Source organism: Macadamia integrifolia, chromosome 5 (genome assembly GCF_013358625.1).
Source record: "Macadamia integrifolia cultivar HAES 741 chromosome 5, SCU_Mint_v3, whole genome shotgun sequence".
Classification (NCBI taxonomy): domain Eukaryota; kingdom Viridiplantae; phylum Streptophyta; class Magnoliopsida; order Proteales; family Proteaceae; genus Macadamia; species Macadamia integrifolia.
The window spans coordinates 26960875-26983129 of NC_056561.1; the positions used below are offsets into that span (position 1 = coordinate 26960875).

General features: G+C 38.8%; 1 protein-coding gene across 10 annotated transcripts; it reads right to left on the reverse strand.

Moving 5' to 3' along the window:
• Positions 1-37: 37 nt before the first annotated feature.
• LOC122078282 (pentatricopeptide repeat-containing protein At4g13650-like) lies at positions 38-8621 on the reverse strand. Of its 10 annotated transcripts, none has more exons than XM_042644207.1 (4): positions 5616-8621; positions 5068-5230; positions 4706-4823; positions 38-730 (listed from the first exon to the last, which is right to left on the reverse strand). In XM_042644207.1, the coding sequence occupies exon 1, from the start codon at positions 8358-8360 to the stop codon at positions 6066-6068; it is 2295 nt and encodes a 764-aa protein (XP_042500141.1). In that variant the 5' UTR covers positions 8361-8621; the 3' UTR covers positions 38-730; positions 4706-4823; positions 5068-5230; positions 5616-6065. The 10 variants fall into 10 exon arrangements, with proteins under 10 accessions (XP_042500141.1, XP_042500140.1, XP_042500134.1 ...); XM_042644206.1 differs by having other exon boundaries at positions 4633-4823; XM_042644200.1 differs by having other exon boundaries at positions 4624-4823.
• Between the last annotated feature and the right edge of the window lie 13634 nt (positions 8622-22255).

Sequence of the window (22255 nt, forward strand, 5' to 3'; positions counted from 1 at the left end):
TGGCCAATTACTTATAATAGTAAAACAACCAAAATTCTATGCCAAAAACTGTTCTGCTTTTATCAGTTAAAAATTTCTACATTTCTTAAGATTTACAGCTCAGGAAAAATTTAAGATGAGCTGAACTCCCTTTGATCAGAGTTCAAATTTTGAAAATACAATCCAAACTAAACTATAGTAACCTGCTTCCATTCTTCTGTTATACTCTCAATCCATAATCAAAGAACAAGTACTCATTACTAGTAACCTCCTTCCGTCCAGCTTTCTTGTAGAAACGCTGCCGGTTTCTCATTCTGTATAATCAAAACTATATAGCATGAGGGACCATTGAGCAGATATTTGTCGTTTTTCATTCTTATTTACTTCATGTGAAGCCCATCTCCGCTCATCTACGCTAATTAGATCATCAATGAGAACTTCTCCAAGAATCTGCAAAAAATGAAATCATTCGCCTTTTTAACTCCTTGTCCCCAAATCTTCACCTTTTAAAAGTAGGATTCCAGTTCAATTACACCCTCATACAAAATACACTCGAGAGAAGCTCCTGGTTGCAAATGCAACAATCTTAACGGTAAAGATTGATGAGAGGTGGGACCTTCGGACTGGGATCTTTGATTTGCTTGAGAACTGCATCCAAACTGCCACTCTCTCTAAGTGTGTTCGTCCCTGCTGTATCTTATGATTGAAGTCCTGAAAATAAAACGACTGCATTCCCCGCTGGTGACTTCTCCTGATCCAATCAAACAAATGTTTCTGTATAAGCGAGTGTGTGCGATTTAAAAAGACAGAAATTTCAACATGCAAATTATTCCTTAAAACAGGAAAAATTGTAGTGTAGAAAGATGGTTTGCTCACTCTGCTGAAATTTAAAATGTAATTTGGAAGCTTGTCGCTAAAATGGTTGTCCCTTCTGGCTGAAGGAAATATCTTTGTAAATTGGATTTTAACATGAATCATGTATACCAATTTGTAAGAGCATGATCATTCGGTTGAAACCCCTCGTTAAAGTTCTTTTCATAAGTGCTAATCATTTTTGTATTTACGAATCCTGATCCTAGCGTAGGTGGAGTAGAAAGAATCATCCACTGCATCAGCAAATTGTCTTTGGATAGATTATTTCTATCACAGAAAATTAATACAAAAAAAGCTAAAAAAAATTGACCACTGACCTTGATGCATTGCTCCTCAATCTTATGGTGCAGTTTTAGGATATACTCACTTACATCCATATTGTTTAGAGCTGTTGCAATCTCTGTGCCCATCTTTAGCACACCAACACCACCTTGGAATGTTTCCCATATGCTTTTTTATTCACCAAAAAAAAAAAAAAAAGAGGAAAAAACACTACCTTGGAACAGCTTTGCACCCATGTTTGGCTCTCTCACCTAGTGCCTCCTACTAATTGCTCAACAAAGTCATTGCACCATAAAGAACTGCGAGGGCTGAATTAATATTTGAAGTTCATATTGCCCATCTGCAGCAACTCTGTAAAACATAGAACACATCATCCATCATCAAAGTTGTTAGGCTGTTATGAACATGCAAGTCAATCTTTATGGCCTTCCCAACATTTTGTACCATAAATCTGCAACAACTCTGTAAAACGTAGAACACATCATCCACCATTGAAATGAGGCCGTCAAGAACATGCTTGTCGGTCTTTATGGCCATCCTAACATTTTTTTACCATAAAGAATTCCTCTAGAACTAAAAAAACCCAATAACATCTTAGACGACGCTACTAAATAAAACCCAATAACATCTTGTCCTTCCCGCCCTCTTTGGTCCATTGGGTTACCTCCTTGCATCTCCTCCCCTTCCTTCTCCGTTCTTATCAATGGTAGGCCCGTCGGATTCTTCCCCTCCTCGAACGTTTTAGGCAAGGCTGCTCCCTATATCTTCTTCATAGCCTTTGAGGTTCTCTCCCGTTCCATTCAAATCTCCACTATCCACCTCATATCCCGAATTCCCAAATGCAAACCAATCCTTTTCACTATCTTGCCTTTGCCGATGATCTCATGATATTCTCCAAGGCTGACCCCTCCTCCATCTCTTCCATCATGTCCTCTCTGTCTCTTCAGTCCCTCTCTGGCATCCATATTAACCTCCTAAAGTCCAGTCTTTTTCTCTCGAGTGTTTCTGATCTCACCCGTTCCCTCATTCTCTAGATCATGGGGCTCTCCCTTGGCTCCTTTACTGTCAAATATCTTGGCCTCCCTCTTAACACTTCTAGGCTCTCCGCCCAGCATCGTTCTCCTATTCTTGACCTTCTGCATAAGAAGCTCCAGCTCTGGAAGGCCAACCTCCTCTCTATGCAAGTTGCCTTGTGCTCATTGGCTCTGTCCTCCAATCCATGTACATCTACTAGAGAGGCATCTTTGTGCTCCCGGCTTCTGTAATCAATCCATTGAGAGTCTTCTCTACTCCTTCCTCTTGAAAGGTACTGACTCTTCTAGATTCCTTCAACTTATGAGCTAGGATCAAGTCTGCCTCCCTAAATATGATGGTAGGCTTGGCCTTAGAAGAACCAAAGATGTCAACTGTGTTGGCATTCTCAAGCTTATTTGAAAGATTGCCTCCAAGAGCAATAGTATCCGGACTATTCCTTTGCCCCTCCCCCCTTTTAATGCCTCTTGGATCTAGCGCAAAATCCTCTTCTCCAGACCTATTGCCATGAGTGCTATCTCTTGTTCCATTGGAAATGGCTGTAGAACCTCTCTTTGGCTCGACCCTTGGCACCCTTCGGGTATCCTCCAGCCTCTGGTTACCCCCAAGATAATCTACTCCCCTCGTCTGAGCCGTAATGCCAAAGTCTCCTCTATCATGTCCCATGGTATTTGGTCCCCCTCCTCCCTCCTCTCCTCCCCTTGCTGATCTCTGGGCCTCCCTTCCCCCCAATCCCCTGGGCCAATTAGGAAGGGATGACCTCGTTGTTTGGACCCGTCCAACTTGGGCGGTTCTCTTCGGCCTCTGCTTGGGATCTCATCCTATTCAAAGCCCCTATCATTCACTAGAGAAACATCATTTGTTTTAAAGGCCCACATCCCTCGTCACAGCTTCATTGTGTGGCATGCACTCTCCAATTGCCTCCTCAACTAGCCTTTTCTCCTCCACTGGCACATCCAGGCCTCCCGTGCATGTTGCCTCTGCTATAATGACATTGAAGATGTTGATCACCTTTTCTTCTCCGGCCCCTTCTCTTCCATCATCTGAAAGAGTCCTCAGTAATTGCTTGCCTTCCCGCAGACCTATCCTTCCCTTGAGTAGAGAATGGATCTGGGTTGCCATGACCTTATGTGACTACATCTATACATTCAAAGAGTCACCAGAATTTTCTAGGATTGAAGATGGATGTGCACCATACTACAATCACCCTTACATTCTTCAAAATCCGAGGGCAAATTTTCTTTCTAAGGGGGAGAGAGTTGAAGTAGTTCGAGCTTGCAAAAGAGGGGGCTGCTGGTTCCATCGAACCAGACCAGCCAGTCTCAATGTTGGCCCATCAATCCAACCCAAAACCAGAAATTACTGTTCATATAAACAGTACCCGTGAACAATAATTTGGTCCCTTTTTTGTTTCCTTTTTGTGTTAACAAGTAGCCAAAGTCAGTTTTGTATTCTAGAAGAGTCCTTTATGGTCTTATGTTAGTTTCTTAGTGAAAAAGTTAGTATTTAGTTGCTAAAATCAGTTAGTTTCTATTTTGGGTTTTCTAAATTGTAAGGATGTGCCAAATCTATATAAGTGAGACCATTGTAAACAATTTAAAAAGTTAATGAAGAATGATCTAGATATGGCTTTTTTTTTTTGGCTGGGATAAAGTTGGGTGAAAGGCCCTAGGTGAGATGCCTAAATCTGAGGCGTGAGATGCCCAAATCTGAGGCGTGAGATGCCCAAAATTTAACCTTTTTCCCCCCTTCTCAACCCTCCATCGATCTCTCTTTTCTTCTTTCTTATTTTCTGTTTAGCCTTTGCAAGTGTTTGAGAGTTATTTGAAGACCTGAAGTTCAGCCTACAGATCAGTTCAAGCACAGCCAAGGAGATCATAATCAATTGCAGCCATTGTCCGGGTTTTGAAGCTCCATCGATTTGGCCACATCTCCCACACCTGAATCCTGATCAACCAACCTTTTTGAGGTTTTATTCTAGCCTCCAAGAGGACCACTCGACCAAGCTTGGTGACCACTGGAGCCCTCTAGCTGCTGTTCCTGAAGACCATCCCTAGTTTACTAGTTTCCTAATTCGGAACCTGTCCTCAGATCTTCCAATTCTGGGATCTGATTACAGGTACCAAGGGTACCCACTTTTCAAGACCAGTTGAAGTTCCCACCCTCGGCTACAGGTGTTCTCCCTATTCAGCCAGAATTTCAGATACTGCCTGGGGCTGGGATCCTATGTGACCTAGTCTTCAATCAAAAGTAAACTCCAGGCTCCCATTAAAAACAGTGAAAATTAGAAACAAGCAGGAATAGAAACACAAATTCTAGTAGGTGAGTGCCATCAATATCGGCTTTGTTCTCCAAATCCATAAATCTAGAAGGGGTCTTGTAACAGGGCATTTATACGAATTCTAATTGTAAGCCAGTATGGAAACTAACGAGTCAGAACAAAAGAAACCAACATACCTCCCTTACCCTTTCTGTCTTGTCCTCTTATCCACAACTAATAACATGGATAGCTTCTTTAAGAAGAGTATCAGAGTATTACTGTGGAACACCACCATTTTCAATTAGTGTAGAGGCGACAAACACGGTTGACTTATCAAAACTTTTCTTGAGGCTCATCCATGACATGAGCAATGACTTCTCATCATCAAATCCAGCACCTATGGGGAAATACCCAAAGAAATGTCAGTGTCACATACAATCTGAATGAATCTACCCAGTGTTAGCCAGCCATAGAAGGGTCCATGATCATTGGGGACCTAGTGAAAAATGACGTAAATTCAATAAACACTCAATATGTCACTATTAAATAAAAAAATAAAACGTAAAGAAGCAAGGCCAGTCAAAAAGGACTGAAAAAGGTTAAGAAAGGATTTCATTAAAAAAAAAAAAAAAAGGGCGTACCTGCATGTGCGAGGTCCGGGGGATGAGAACTATGCAGTCTTACCCCGAGAATGTCGAGAGGCTGTTTCGACCGCTTGACCACCAAGTCGCAACATTTGTACATTTACCATTGGGCGTGCCCCTTTCTTTCTTAAAAGGGTTTCTACAATGGGATGTTTTTTTCCTATAGAATACAAATTCCATTGAAAAGCATCAGGATTTCTACAATGATATGTTTTTTCCCTATAGAATACAAATTCCATTGAGAAGCATCAAAATCAAGTGAATAATTAATATCAATAACTTATTTTAAATGAAGAAAGCAATTAAAAATAAAAAACTAAAGAGGTTAATCCCATAAATAAGAGTCTTACAGCTTGGATTTATAGACGTTTTGATCAGAAGTAAACTTCATTGAAGATAAAATAACCTTAATTTATTTGAAATCTAGAAATTTTTAATTTGCTAGTGGCTTTCCATTCTCCATATGATAGGAGGTTCTTCTTGAATTGTTCTTCAAGTTAATAAATAATTTACAAGAAGATAATGAAAAGTTTCAGTAAACTCACAAATTGTAGCTTTGAATGGTCAGATGATATCAAGCACATGACATTCCACAGATGGTTGCTCAAGAATGACGGACATGTGAAATTCTTCCTTTCTGAATTCTATGATACTTCAGATGATGAAGCCAGATCAATGGCTAAATGGACCATTTAAAATTAACCCAGCAGTCAGAATTGTATCCAGACCCAATAATTTTGAACCGTGTGTAAATGTCACAAGCACTTCTTGCTTTACCCCAAGTAGAAGGTTGTCACATAAATTTTATGAAGCTATGGACATGAATCAGGGGGTTTGATCCCTCACATTGCCTGTGAGTCATTCCCAAGTGTTCCAAAGAAATAAGATGAGCTCATCTCATGGTTACAACTTACAACCTTCCATTAGTCATAGTTTGTGTTTCAGGGTCCTCTCTTTGGCTATTAAAACTTACATCAATTGAGTATTATTATTCCTCACAAGGCACATGACTTGTCTGTCTCTTTTATCTGCACCCAGCTGAGTCCTGGCTCTTTTCTTCCTCCTCTATCTTTGATTCTCCTCCTCAGCTTCTCTACATCATCCCACTGACCTACTTCAGAATAGATGTTAGACATCAGAATGACAGACGTGGTATCTTGACCTTCCATACCCAAAATGTGGTCCTTGGCAAGTTGGGCAAGTGTGACATCCCCATGAAGCTTACAAGAGGCTAAAAATGTATTCCAGATAGATATATCAGGTCGGAATGGCATGTTCTCAATCAAGAGCTTTGCTCTATCCAGCATTCCAGCCCTACCAAACATATCAACCATGCATGCGTAGTGTTCGATGGATGGTATCATACCATATTTACAAGATATTGATTCAAAGACACGAACACCATCATCTACTAGCCCACAATGGCTACAGGAAGACAATAAAGAAGTGAAGGTCACCTGGTTTGGTTCAACTCCATGCTCCATCATACTTTCAAAAATATTTAGGGCCTCGTGACCATTCCCATGTTGGGCACACCCTGTGATCATTGCATTCCATGAAACTACATCTACTTTACTTGACACATCAAACAATCTGCTGCTCTCCTCAAAGGCCCCACAGTTAGCGTACATGTCCAAAAGTGCACTATCTATGAACTCATCTATGATCCCATGTTTTACACTACATCCATGGATACATTTCCCTTTCCCCAAATCAACTAAACTGCCACAGGCCTTTAAAACACTAGACAGAGTAAAACTATTGGGACAAACCCCAAGGAATTGCATATCTTTGAAAAGTTCCAGAGCATCTGAATGCATACCCAACTGAGACAATCCTGATATGACTGTAGTCCATGAAACAACATCCCTTTCATGCATTTTATTGAAAAACCATTGGGATTCAGCAACTGCTCCATCTTTGATAAGGCCATCCAAAAGGGCATTCTGCACAGTCAAATCGCATCCAAAACCCCGCTTAATCACATGAGGGTAGATGCTCCTCTCATGACCAGAACATGAGTTCAATAATGCAACAAATGTAGCATGATTAGGATCAATCCTCTTACGACTCATATCAACAAATAAACTAATTGCTTTGACAAAGTTTCCAGTATCTCCATGCCCACAAATCATGGAGTTGTATACAACTGCATTTCTTTCAGGCATAGATTCAAACAATCTACAACTCTTCTCAATGTGCCCACATTTAATGTACATATCAATCAAGGCAGTGTTGATAACCAGGTCTCTCTGGAACACAGACTTCAGCACAGCTCCATGGATTATCCTTCCCAATTCTATATGATTTAAGCCACCACAAGCTTTAAGAACACTAGAGAAAGTAGACCCATCTGGACTAAAACCTTGTAACTTCAATTCACCAAAGAACCTCAATGCAGTTTCGTGATGACCGTTATTTGAAAACCCAGCGATCATTGAATTGTACAAAGTAAGATCAATGGATGTAATGCTCATGAAAATCTTTATCAGACTTTCCATATCACCTAATTTACCATACATGTCAATGAGAGAGGTTCCAACAAAGCAATTGGACTCGAGTCCAGTCTTTAAGATGAAGCCGTGCATTTGTTTACCAACCTCTTTACTGAAATTTGAGCAAGCCTTGATAATACTTCCGAAAGTAAACTCTGTTGGCCTTAGATCAATTGCACGTCGTGCCTCCACAAACAATTCAATTGCTTCTTCATAAGAACAGAAGGTCACAAGTCCAGAGATCATTGAATTATAGAGTACTGGGTCTCCAATTGGGCTTGAATTGAAAAGAGAAATTGCAGAGTCCAAGTCATCGAACTTTGAGTACATATCAACGAGAGAGGTTTTTACAAACGGGTCAGATTCAAAATCAGAAACTATCACCAGTGCATGAATTTGCTTCCCTTCATCAACACGTTTCAGCTTTGAACAAGACAGAATCAAGCTAGAGAAAACAAACTCGTTTAAACTTAGACCCAAATTTTGCAAATGAGGTACAAGATCAAGAGAATACCGTGGAGTATTTGATTGTGAATAGCCAGAAATTAAGGTACAAAAGGAGACCAAATTCTTCTCAGGAATTTCATCGAAAACCTTTTGAGCAGAGGAAAAATCCGAAGACTTAGCATAGAAGTTTACTAGGTGATTGAATAGTTGAGTTTCAGGTAAAAAACCGAGTTTAATTATTTGGGCGTGTACGGGTTTCCCTGAAGGGAGATATTTGTTGCTTGTGAAGCTCTTGATTGCAGAGACGAGTGAAGAACGAGTGTGTGTAGAGAGTCTTGAGACCACCATGGTCAGAACAGTGTTGGGTATGGCGACAATGGTTGCTGCAATCGACGGCTAAGGATTCACAAGTCAGGCTACTGCTTTCCTCCGGGAACGGAAACAAACACGCCTGGTTTCGCTGCCTGCCATTTTTCTGGAGATCAGCTCCGGTCGCCGCTGGGAGAGAGGAAGAGGGAGTAATGGATTGTGTGATGTGGAAGTAAAGGGACGGGTTTTTCTTTCGGCTGTGTGCTTAGATTGCGAGGTCGAAGAAAGGGATGGTTTAGTTTCTTTTTGGGGGGTGGGGTGGATGGTTACTTTTGGTCGAATGGGTGAACCATTGGTTATAGGTTTAATCTAAAGTCCATTTATTTATTTATTTATTTAGGGCTCGTTTGATAACTTTTTAAGCAACGCATTTCTACCGTTTCTGTGTCTAAAAATGATAGAAACAGAACAAAAAATGTTTGATAAAACTGTTTCGCTTCACTTGTTTTCAGAAATAGAAATTGAATTTTCTACCTATTTATGGTTCAAGAAACGACCAAGGCAAAACAAGTAGAATTTGTTTCGTCGTTTCTGGAACGACTCGTGGCCATTCTTTTTGTTGGTTACTATCGACTTTTAGAAACATGACTATCAAACATCTTCAATTCTGTTTCTGTTTCTAAAAACGGAAATTTATGTTTCTACCGTTTCTTGAAACAAAAACGTTATCAAACGGGCCCTTAGATTTAGTTGGGTTGTCAAGAAATGAATAAAAAAGAGAAAAAAAAAATTGAATATGAGGAGAGCACGATTGGGATCCAGATCGTCTCCCGAGAGATGCAATGCTACCTCCAGCGATTGACACATGTCCAAGGCAACGTGGACGATCACAATCACAGCGAGACCCATTGGACATGCAAATTGCTTCGCGATCTAGTTTTAGTGGATCTCACTAGACCCAACCCCTCTAATTCCTCCTTCCCCTCCTTCCCCCGTTCCATTTAAAATCGAAAATAGACCTAGGTTTTCTACTAAAGTGACTCAGGGGTTCTCAAGTGGAAGCTCTGTCTCTTAGCGATTGTGACCAAGGCCTTTTCTCCGATGGAAGCAGCAGCCTTCTTCTTCGGTGGAAGCTGGTGCTCTCTCTCTCTCTCTCATGGAATAACGAATTTAGAGTCTATAGGATAGAAAACGAAGTCTCCCACGAGTCATTGTGCAGATTCTTAATCTTGCTTCACTTACCTACAACTACTGATTACTAGGTAAATCTCTTTATCTCTCTCTCTTGCTCTCTCTAAGTCGATTCCACTAATCAATAGCTGACTCTATAACCTCACTTTATCTCCCTATAATTGTTTCTATAAGTTAACCCATCGAGCAAAGATGAAAGTCGGCCCTAGTGATCTGATGGTGCCAAGTGGAAGGGCCACCGCTCAATGGATAAAAGTTACACTAGGGGATAATAGGCTGATCTTCCCCAAGAGCTCACACAAGGAGTGGGTGAACTCACTAAACAACCTGAAAGTACAGCACTTGGCAAGGCTCTCTTCCGACCATGCCCCTCTTCTCATCAATTTTGAAGCTTCTTAGTTTAGGTTAGTTTTAAATTTCAGAAAATGTGGTTGTCTCACGACACATTTTTATATATGGTTAAACAATCCTGGGATGGTCCAGCTTATGGGAATGAACCAAGCAAATTCACCTTCAAGTTAAGAAGACTTAAAGAGAAGATTAAAAAGTATGGATCGTAATGTATTTGGTAATGTCTTCCAGTATGTCATTGATTAAGTGAGAGAGTAATGCTTTAGACAAGGTAGGTGTAGGAAGTCAGGTCTTGGAAGGGTTTGGAGGCTGAAGATAGCTGAGAAAGAAAATAGTTTTTCAATATATGAAAATACATTTTGAAATAGAACCTATTTTGTTTGAATAAACTTTTAGACCTCTTTCAATCAAGAATGTATCCTGCACCCTTGAAATAGATTGGACAGAATAGATCCTTAGAACCTTCCTTTTCTCGCAGCCCTTGGCATAGAGGAGTTACAGTCAAGTTGCTAGCAAAGAAGCATTTTTCCACTGCCTAAGCTCCGAGCTCACCCAGCTAGATAGCTGATTAATTTCACCCACTTTTTCAACTACTTTTCTTAGAAATTCATTAAAAAAAAAAAAGTGTTCTTTTCTGCTACTTTTGATCGGCACCCTCATTTTGAACCTAATAACAAAAATTTCACTATCCACCAGGTGGCTTAGGTTTTAGTGATAGCAACCTAGAATTCCAGTTATATCCTTCTTTCAAACATATGGTTTGTTTGTTTTTGATATCATAACAGGATTTCTTGATAAACATTATCGCTAAATATTTTTTTTATGATGTGCAACACATATCTTATTTGGGCACCAAACTTACTGTTAAAAGAACCCACATTTTAATGTTTTTTCTATTTTATATAATTTTTTATTCGTGATTACATATTACTGCTAGTTACCTTATTGAGAACTACAACTACTTTTGTCTTATTTACTTGCTCTTTTGGGTCTTACATTCCAATATCATATGGATTTAGATTTAAGTGCTTAACCATGGGAGTTATTGGGTTTGCAAGGTACTTCAATATCGTTGAATTATGAAGAATGTTAATTTATTCCCTAAGGTTGAGCTAGGTGGAGAGCTTGAAAGCAAACCTTAGGTTGGGATGTTGTTTAATTAAGAGGAAGAGGGTTATGATTTCTATAGCAAATATGGACGAACTACAAGGTTTAATATATTATGAAACAATTTGCACATAAAACCAAGAAAGATAAGATAACTATAATTTCATGGAGATTTGTATGTTCTAAATTTGCTTGCTGGAAAAAAGGAAAAGTGAGACATTTATACAAATAAACCACGAGCTGAGACAAGAACAAAATTTCAAGCGTTGATGGCCATATATTTGACTAATTACGGAAAATACGAGTGTCATGATTTACTCGAATAACATAATCACATTCTTCATTTTTCAGCTACTAATATAATGTTACATTGAAAAATGTCATACATACATACATATATATGAATTTGATTTGGTGGATTCGAGGATCAGACCTACGACTATTTTTCAGTACATAGGGTAGGCAAACTGGTAGGAGATAGAACCTTGGCTACACAGTTGAAGATAATAGGAACTATCTCCGTACTAAAAGGACAATATGTCTTATCAGTAAGAAGTTCGTTAAAGCATTTTGAAAACTAAAGTAGGATAAATCCTTCTTTTATGCACTTAATATAGCTAAACAGTGATGAACATATAACTAATATTTTTTTATCGATCCGAAAATGATAATTGACTATGAACAATTTGATGATGCAGTTAGCTTTAATATTACATTTTTTTTAATATAAACAAAGAGTATATGCTATTTGGGATATTTGTTGGATTTAATCATCACAGAGGATACATTATATTTGGGGTTGCCCTTACGATGAGATGGATAAATCTTTTAAGTTGTTATTTGCAAATCTGAGTTCACGGAAGCATATGGTGAGAAAAAGCCTATAACCATCTTCAAGGATCAAGATGTTATTACAACAAAAGCATTAGATGAGAAGTGGCCTCAGACATAACATGGACTGTGTATTGTGCATATAATGCAAAATGACAATAAACATTTGGGTACCATGATAAAAGATGCCTCACATTTTTTTAGAGAGTTGAAAAAATGTATATTTCAATATGAGGAAGAATTTCAATTCGAGGATGTATGTCAGAAATTGCTTTGTGAATCTAAAGTTGAGAATAATTCATGGTTGCAGCTTATATATAAACTTAAATATAAAGGGCAAAGTGTAATATGAAAAACACATTTATATTAAGCATGCATAGTACACAACTTAGTGAGAGTTTGAATAGTGATTTGAAGAATTATTTGAAATCAAGTTTTGATGTTATTAAATTTGTTAAGCACTTTGAGAAGATTGTAAGTGATAAGCATGCTAATTAGTTAAAAGCTGAATTTGATTCAAGAAACAAAATACCAAGACTTATGTTCTCAATGTCAGTTGTTATGAAATAAGCTGGGGAAGTATACACCCCTTCAATTTTGAATTATTTCAAGAATAAGTTTAAGCAGTATAACTGGATTATTGTTTGCAACATCAAATTCCAAAGTGAAAGTAATCATTTTAGTGAATATTTGATTGGTACTGTTAACTAAAATTGTGAATATAAAATCTATTGTAACTTAACTGAACATATGGTATATAGTAGTTGTAAGAACTTTGAGACAGTTGGTATTCATTGTTGTCATTCCTTGAGTATTTTGGATGTGCTAGATATCAAACGTATTTCTGAATATTATATTTTCAAGAGATGGACACGGGCAACAAGAAGTATGGTGGTTGAAGACAATAAGGGAAAATATGTTGAATAAAATATTAACTTAGATTGTAAATAATATTATAAGTATATTTACTCTTGACCTTTTAAGATAGCATCAAAAGCTTCAAATTTAGTTAAGCAATAGGCTATGATAAAGAAGACTGCTAAGGAATTAATGTTGAAGCTTGAAAATATCAGTATTACTATATCTTATGACCCCCATAGTCTCTAGTGAGGTCCCGGATATAAATAATGCAATAAAGTTGAATAAGAAATAACCTTGTAAAGTGGTAAATGGATGAAGGATTGGGTAGATAAATAAGGCAAAAAAAAAAAAACTCAAGTAATGTTCAAGAGTCACAAGAACATCATTCAACTTCTGCGTACTACACTGCACCTTACATTCCAGCATTTTTAGTGCTGAATTTACCAATGATTCTTAATAGATGGAGAACAATTATGGAAGCTTCACTTCACTTTCAAATGTACTTTCAAATAGTTTTTTATAATTGTGAAATAACTCTGATACAATTCTATTCAAAAGCAACATACCTAATTATTCTAATGTCTTTTTCATTATTGATTTTATGTAGGGAACCATCGACTCTTAAGCATCAACAATGTGGTACTTCCATGATGAAAATTAGTTTTAGATTGATTACCTTGGACTTTGGTACCATCTTTTATTATGTTTCGAAATAGACTTTCTTGATGTTCTCTATGTTATACTTCAAACATAGTAATATCTCTCTAAAAATGCCTTATATATATATATATATATATCAGATCGTACTAAAATTTTATATATTTTTTAATAAGTTAGTGAGTCTTTAGCTCAAAATGGTAAGCACCTGGTGATGGGGATGATGATTCGAATCCATCAAGATTCACATAGATGGGTAACTTCATATGTAATACCCTACTTCTTAAACCCATTTTGATTTCACGGTTGACCCGGTTTAACCATGCAGGACCCGAACTGGGGAGAGCTAGAGCGGGCTCCTTATGTGCTATGATGGCAAGGGTGACCTTAAACACCGGCTGGCCCGACAAGTCCGATCCAGTGCCAGAAAAGACGGGAATACCTAAGCCGTGTACATGCACCTATCATAAGGCCATGTATGGATAAAGCAGGTATGTAGCCGTATATTAAGGTGCATACGTATATTATATTGTATGCCAAGAGTGAGATTCGCGCCGAGGGCCGAATTCTGTCAAAATCCCAAGTTTTGGCCCTCAGGTGGGCGGACAGGTGGGCGCATCCACCCACCTGAGTGACCCACCGATGTGAATTACTTAGTATTTTAAAGAAGTATATATAACATTTATACTTTTCTTTTCTTTTCTCATTTATGACACTCGTACGTTGGTGAGAAGAGTAAAGAGGAGAGAGAAAAGAAAGGAAAGAAGAAGAGAAGAGAAGAGAAGAGAATGAAGAGGAAGAAGAGATGGATTTCAGCGGCGCCGATGCTTGATCTTCCCATTCCGACACCGGAAGAGTGATCTTCAACACTAGATCTACATTTAGAGGTGAGCAAAGCTTGGGTTCCTTAAGCCTTCACCATACCCAAGTAAAACCCTTGATTCGGGTAGGGTTTCTTGAGATATTGTAAATCCCCCTTGAAATGATGAATCTAAGGTTTAATAGATGATTTATGTGTTGATCTTGAAGGATTTGAAGAAGTATTTACAAGGTTGGAGAAGCATTGTGGATTTGAAGTAATTTTGAGGTTTTGAAGGTGTTCTTGAGCAAGAAGGTAAGATGGCTTCCCATCCCTTAAATCTAACCTAGATCTAGGTTAGAACCATCCTATAAGACCTTGAATGTGTGAAGAATGGGTTTAGAAAAACCCCATTTGAATCCCCAATTATTGGAGAAAGTTGGGAAGAAACAGCAGGTTTCCCGCCAAGACCGGTGGGCCATCTGGCCCGCCTATGGCACCCGCCTGAGAGGGCAGGGCCCTCGGGCACAACTGGAGGGCCAATCGGTGGGCCACCCTGCCCGTCGGTCTTAGCAAACCCCCTGGCCCAACCGGTGGGCCAGATCGGCGGGTCGACCTACTCGCCGGTTCAAACTGGTGGGTCTGACTGGTGCGTCAGACAGGTGGGCTATCCGACCCACCCGAGAGGCTCTGAATGTGATTTTTACATCTGATTGGACCCGAATCGGACGTGTGACCTTCTTTTAGGATTCTAAATATGATCTTGTCATTGGATCGTGTAAATTTTGATTCCGAAATGGTGAAATACTAACCCCGTTCACTCATGTTAGGTTCACCAAATCCTACGCTTCTCGCACCGGATCTCACCCGTACCTAGCGAGAATCCTTGTACACTACAGGTAAGTGGGGAGAGGACGTTTGGCCTTGTTTCAAGGCATTATTTGGCATTTATTTAATTGTATCTAGTCTAGTCATGCCATCATGAAAATGCTATGTAGATTAGTCATCCTCACATTATTATGCATGGGCGTTGTGTTTACTTCCCAAATGCCAAGTGATGATATGCGTATGTGATGAATGTTGACATCATTGTGCATGATGCATTAATAGACTAGATGCCGTAGTCGGCTTGAAAACGAGTGCATTGGTGGCCCGTGGTATGGGACGCGGTAGCACTATGCAATCGTACTATTGTCATGTAGGAGCATGCGGTTTAGGATTGTCACCTTCCCGTGCTACGACCCTTCCCAACAGGGGTTAAGGTGTTGGGTTACCATTTGGGGGGAAACAGTGCTCGCGGTTGTCGGGTCACTATGGCGGTTAGACATAATGCCTGGTGGGTCATTAGGACGGTCGGCAACCCCGGTGGTATATTCAAGAGGGCCAATCGTACTGCTTTTAAATTGCTGGAGTCAGCACCTTTAATTTCAGTCATTTACTTTTCTGTTGAGAGCCGGTGGTCGGCATGTTTTTTATTTTTTCGAGTACTCATGGTGGGCCTTCTTCGACAGCCCTATGGGTGTATTGCGGGATGGAGTTCGCGGCTCATACCTGGAGTATACGCGTACTGTGGCTGTAGTAGCACTAAACCAAAGACTTAGTAATGTTACTTAGGTGGATGTGATTTAAAATGTATTGCATAGCATGTAGTGCATATGATTGTGTTTTGTTGTGTGGACTGCTGTGTGGTCCATCTTTCCACTTACTGAGCTAGTGAGCTCATCCCACGTGTGCACCTCTTTTAGATGATTTTGCAGGTCATCAACCAGGTGAGCACGGGGCGGGTCCCACGGTTGAGTTCCCTGAAGAGGACTGGTGGGCCCCTGAGGAGTTAGAGCACGACACTAATTGCTCGTGCGAGAGTTGTGCTGTGGGACCGCAGTTCTGATGCCAAGCTGAGCTCCACTTTTGATGCCGAGCCGAGCTCTACCTTGTGAAGCCGAGCTGGGCTCAACCTTTGATACCGAGCTGAGCTCTAGGTTCTGATTCCGAGCCAAGCTGTATACTCTGACTTTGATGATTTCCTTTTTGTACTTGATATGCGAATTGTACTTTTATTGTGTAAATATCATGCCTTCGGGCCCACATATATATAACTATTGTATCACAATTCGGGTATCAAGTATTATGGGGATATTCATAGGTAAACCAAGTCTTCCGCTGATCTGATAAGCTTTTGTTAGTTGTGTGTATGCTGTGGTGGAATACAGTATCAGATGATCCTGGCAGGTTTAGGTTAACCGGTGTTAACCCGGTCACTGGCCCGGTTCTGTGTGAACGGGGTGTGACATCATAACTGTACTTATTTCTACACTTCTAATCTAGACTAAATTGTATGTTATTTGTTGTCCATTAACATTCATAATGCAAAATAAAATAGTACAAATAGAGTCTTGGTGGATTCAAACCACCATACCCTAGGCAATCCCAGGTACTCTACCATTTTAAGCTAAAGACTCATTAACCTACAAAAGAAAAAAAAAAACTTGTTAGTACAATTCTAATTGAAAAATAAGATTAAAAACAAACATAAAGTTGTGTAATGTCACTGGATATAATAAAAGAATAAAAGAAGTCAGTTCAATCTCAAACAATTATAATGTTTATATAACCGTTGCATAGAAGACATAACACAAAAGAATTAATACACAAATGCACAAGAAGATTGTTACACCATAATAATGGTTGAGTAAGGATTGGTCCACAAGTTTGGTTATGCACTTGTGGAGCAAAGGGTGGTTGTGGAGCAGTCGAATTGATCCATGTGCTCCTACTAATACTTTCATATGTTTGACATGCCCATGCATCTACAGTCTCCGATTTATTTCTCAATTTTGGATCCAACCATATAAAAAGCCTCTGGATGACTTTCTTTGAACAAACATCTGTAAAATCATCACCCTAAATTCTTTTTCAACGAGAAGCTTGAATGACTATCATCATTTTGCCACAACTACACATTGGCAGTTGTGCATCCATATATTTGTCACTTATTAGTTGATAGTGAGAATGAACTAATGATAAATCTGCAGAGTGCAAATGCACAAATCTCACAAAAGTGAAGGACACAAATCTTCCCTTATCATTTTATATATTGAATTTAATCATCAGATTAAGATTAACTAAAACATGCTTTAATTAATTAATTCTTGACTTCTAATACTTAAATGGCCATTGAAGGACATATAAGTAAGCACTTTGTTTTGGTTGAAGAAATTCATTATACGTGTTGACTTTAGGACAAGGCACATTAGGTGCAGATAGAAGAGTACATTTGTACAAACAATAAAAATTATAATAGTTTCAATGGTTGCAATACCTTTATTTACTTCTCTATAAATAAATAACAAAAAAAGTAGAAGTCAAATTATTTCTTCTTTGAAGTTAAATAAAGAATGCAGATGATTAGTAAATGTAAAACTGTTGTAATGAAACAATTAACGAAAGATAAAAAGAATTAGGAATAGTAACTTAACAAATTCAGTACCCCACTAGGTGACAATTAACTCCAATCCCCTAGATATTGTTTGGTCATGGTTTGATTGCTCATTTTTTACCCGGTTACAACTGAAAACCTCCTTTAAAAGTTTTAATAAATTCTAGTAATGGATTGTTAGTAGATGTCACAAGCTACAATGGTATTGATATGAGAACTCTAATCAAGAATTTTCAATTAGTTCTTGTGACTACTGCTAATGAGCGTCCACCTGACAAAATCCTTGATCAACTTAGTACGAAGGGCAAAAAATTGGTTTCTGATCGATCTAATGTAAACAAAAGAGGAGGAAAAATAAAAATCTTGCATCCCTAATCTAACCATAAAAAAATAGCCCTTAATAGAGAACACAAACTTTTAGAAACAAATAGAAAGAGATAAAGTGAGGTTTCAGAGTTAGCTATTGATTAGCCGAGTAGAGGGAGAGAGAGATTTACCTAGCGATAAATAGTTGCAGGTACATGAAGCAGGATTAAGAATCTGCATATAGTGACTCATTGTCAGCTTCGTTTGAGTGTACTATAGACTCTTAAATCTGTTATTCCACCAAGAGAGAGAGAGAGAGAGAGAGAGAGAGATCTTTCATTGGAGAAGAAGGGCCCAATGCCAACAATTGCTGCTTTCACCGGAGGAGAGCCCTCGGTCACGATTTAGAGAGATAGCTTCCCCCCTGAGTCACGATCTCAAAAAACCTAGTTCTGTTACAATTTCAAATGGAAAGAGGGAGGGGGAAGGTGGGGTTAGATCCATATTATCGGGTTGGGTCTAATGAGATACATTAAAACTAGATCCAGTAAGTAATAGCAGATCCAATGGCTCTATCTGCGATCATGACCATCCATGTTGACTTGCCATGTGTTAATCACTAGAGGTAGCACTGCATCTCGCTGGATGATAGGGGAGTTGAAGATGATCTGGATCTGCATGATTGGCACAGGTGTCTATATCTTTCTCTTCAAATTAAAAAATTATCAAAAATTACTTTTATTTTCTATTAATTTCTTGAATCTTGACAACCAAACTAAATATACGGATACACATTTAAAGGTTATATTCTAGTTGTTCACCTTTTTTTTTTTCTCCTCATATCTTTGTTAAAGTAATGCACATTTATTATAGTAAAATATGGGATAGCCATATTATGCCGTATTATATGCGAATTTAATAACGAAGATAAGGACAAAACATTACATGAAAATAACGGGAATGTGTTTAAGAAATGAAGGGCATTTTGGTTAATATGATATGTCTTGCAATTACCCTATTGGTATGCTATGCCCAATCATCCCACTTAATACAAAGTAACTTAATTAAAAGACAGATTAAAATGGAATACCGTAGCCCAAATACGTTTTACAAACTGGTTAAGGTAAAACAAGCCTGTCATAAATTACTTACCATTACACTCTTTACATAGGGTGTGCATAATAACTACTATGAACTGAGAAGTCTCATGAATTATTTCCAGAGGAAGAATTTGAATTTTGGTCGAGTTGGTAATTTTCAAACTATAGACCAAGGAAACTATTCTAATAGCTAGTTGATACCCTTGTCCTCCAATAGAGTGCCAAATATAGTCGTGGTCATTTTTGGGAAGAACTTTATTGACATTGTTCATCCCCCCTCACTATCAACTTGAGATTCACAAATAGAAATCTAAAAAAATAGTTATTGCTTTTGAACCCCATCAAAAAGTCGTGTTATAATTGTTGTAATCGAGCAGTCACTGAGAGGGGGTGAATTAATGAGTCCAATTCCAATTGCCAATAGCCAAAAACCTATCTGATATCTGACCAAGCAAACCCTGATACATCTGTCCCTATTTGCACATAGTCATATGTACACCCAGTCTCTCATAGGCACTATCAAGTGTGCACATACATTCCACATTCCATGCACTTTAATATATATAATGCAAACAACAGACACACCCACGACATAGGGTTTTTACGAGGTTCGAAAGTTTACGTACATCCCCAAAATAATATTTGTAAAGTCTCTTCTACCTACTTAATACATTACTTTTGATTGCACCTATAGTTAGGAGCACCGACACCCAATTTTCTCAAGTCGAAGTTGAGATGGTACTTGTAATGCCTATACAATGTGTAGCACCCACTCCCAGTGCTTAGCACCCACTAAGCACACAATATGAAAATGCAATAAATTGTGAATTATATTAGTGCCCTACAGTCAAGCCTTGCCTAACATATACATCCACAACTAGCTAGCATGCTTACAGTTCATCCACAACTAACCTAGCATGTATACAGTTTATCCACAACTAACCTAGCATACATACATATCATCATATATGCATATAATGCAAATCCAAGGTTAGAGAATCTCATAACTGGTTGTCTGGGATGACTGAGAACTTGCACTGACTACTGAAACTTTCCATTGGCAAGCTCTCCCTTATTCCCCTCTCTTCCCCTTATCTTCTTGCTCTTTAAAGCACCAACACAACAACCTCAAGCCCTATTCTCTTCTTTTTTCTTTTTCTCTTAGCTTGGAGTCAATACTCCATCAAATAGAGCTTACCAACACATAAAACTAGCCTTTAATGAAGCACACATCACTCACTTGAATCTTTGAAAATCATTCAATGGCCATCAATGGAGGGGGAAAATTCTCACTAAAAAATTGTAGCCTTACACCCTTCAAAACCATTTTTTCTTGCTGCCAATGTGTAGAGCTTGAAAAAAATGAAGAAGTTGTAACTTGAATGGAATCATTTGAACTTAGGGTTAGAAAGTTATGGCCCTTTGAAGTTGGGCTAACCAGAAGCCTCAAATGGAATCTTTGGAGCTTAGGCGTGGCGTATGCTGGCAGTGCATGCAACAACGGTGTAGATCTGGCCGTATATTTGGTATCACATGAGTCTTCTAATCTCATCCATTAGATTCATCAAACGGTCAATGAATTAACATTATAGAATGGGAAACTTAAAAGCATTGATTGGACCTGTTGACATTATGGTGATGCCGGCGTTGACAGGCGCATCACCCTTGTGTCAGTAACCTTTTGGTTGTTCAAATATCATTGGCTGTGGTAGCACTTTTTAAGGAGCTTGTCTCCTTGCTTTTCAAAATGTTAAAACTAATACCAGCCGTCGGATTAGATTCTTACAGATCTGATCTCATGAGATCTCAAGGATTTGGATTTTCATATGAACCTCTATGCACACGCGCTACACTTGATCAAACTCACCTTTTTCTATTAACACCCAAGGCCCTGACCTTATGAAAATTTCCCAAAGCCCCCTGGTTTTTCAAAACAAAACCCAAAAGAACCTCCCTTGGCCAATAGCAACTGGGGATTTTTCTATTTGGAATTTCGAACCAGCTTCACAGATACGCTGATAAAGTGCTTTGGAAATGCTCTACAACTTTTTAGAAGACTCAATCATCTGACTCAACTAAGAAAAATAACCATAATGCCCCTAAACCTTTCTGATGTCGCAACTTCCTCATACAAAATCAAAATGTGACGAAATCAAAATCGTTAGAAAGATTGAATTTTTTTTTTGTATCATTACATAGAGAAAGGTTTTTCCAAAAAATTCATATTAATTCTGAAACTGTCCCTGACTGCTATAAAGCTATTTTTTGACCGCAGATGTCGTAACTTCTTCATACGGTATCGAAACGCAACGAAATCAAAACGTTGGACTTGATGAATTATAATATAACTTTTTCAGGAAGAACCGTCTTCCAAAAAACTCATTTTCACTGTTGAAAATGTCTCCGAGCATAAATAAGCCATATTTATCAATTTTGACTTGAAAACCCGCATCACCTACCATAGATATATCAATCCACTACATACACACGATGCGACTCTGTTATCTCATCGTTGATATGAACTCTGCCACATCACCACTTTCGGCCACGTCACCTAAATTGACCACGTCATTAGTCGCCACATGGCAAGGTTACCAACAATGATAACCATAAAACAATAATCTCCCCCTTTCGAGCTGTTAGCAACCACCTCATCACCACTGCACTCCAAAGCTCTGACGAATGACTTTCTCCCTCTTTGACAACAAATACAAAGGGTGGAACCAATGGACTCCCCCTGAGTCCAATATAGGGGTAGTAACATCAAGCAATTTGCTCTCCCTCTCCTAGTGCCTCTAGTGCTTGGGATGAACCACTACTCCCAGCTTTTATTTGAGGAACTCAAACTAATCTTTGGGAAGTGGTTTAATAAAGATGTCAGCCACCTGCTCTGCTGTGGGGACAAACTCCATTATAAGTATACCTTCCATCACCTTATCTCTTAAGAAATGATACCGGATAGCAATATGCTTCGTTCTGGTATGCATCATCGGGTTCTTGACGATGTTGATAGCACTTATATTATCACAATACAGTGGCACCACCTACTTAACTTCCACACTCAGATCCTTCAACATCTACTTCATCCACAACACTTACGTACAACAAGACGTAGTTGTAATGTACTCTGCCTCTACAGTTGAAAGAGAGACTAACTCTTGCTTCTTACTATGCCAAACTACTAAGCTTCTCCCCAAGTAGAATGCACCACCACTAGTGGTCTTCCTATCATCCACACATCCAGCCCAATCTGCATCTGAGAAAGCTGACAAACTGAAACTCTTGACTTTCGGAT

Excerpts from the sequence above, each read along its gene's own strand:
- LOC122078282 (XM_042644208.1), bottom strand. The coding sequence starts at position 8,360 with ATGGTGGTCTCAAGACTCTCTACACACACTCGTTCTTCACTCGTCTCT.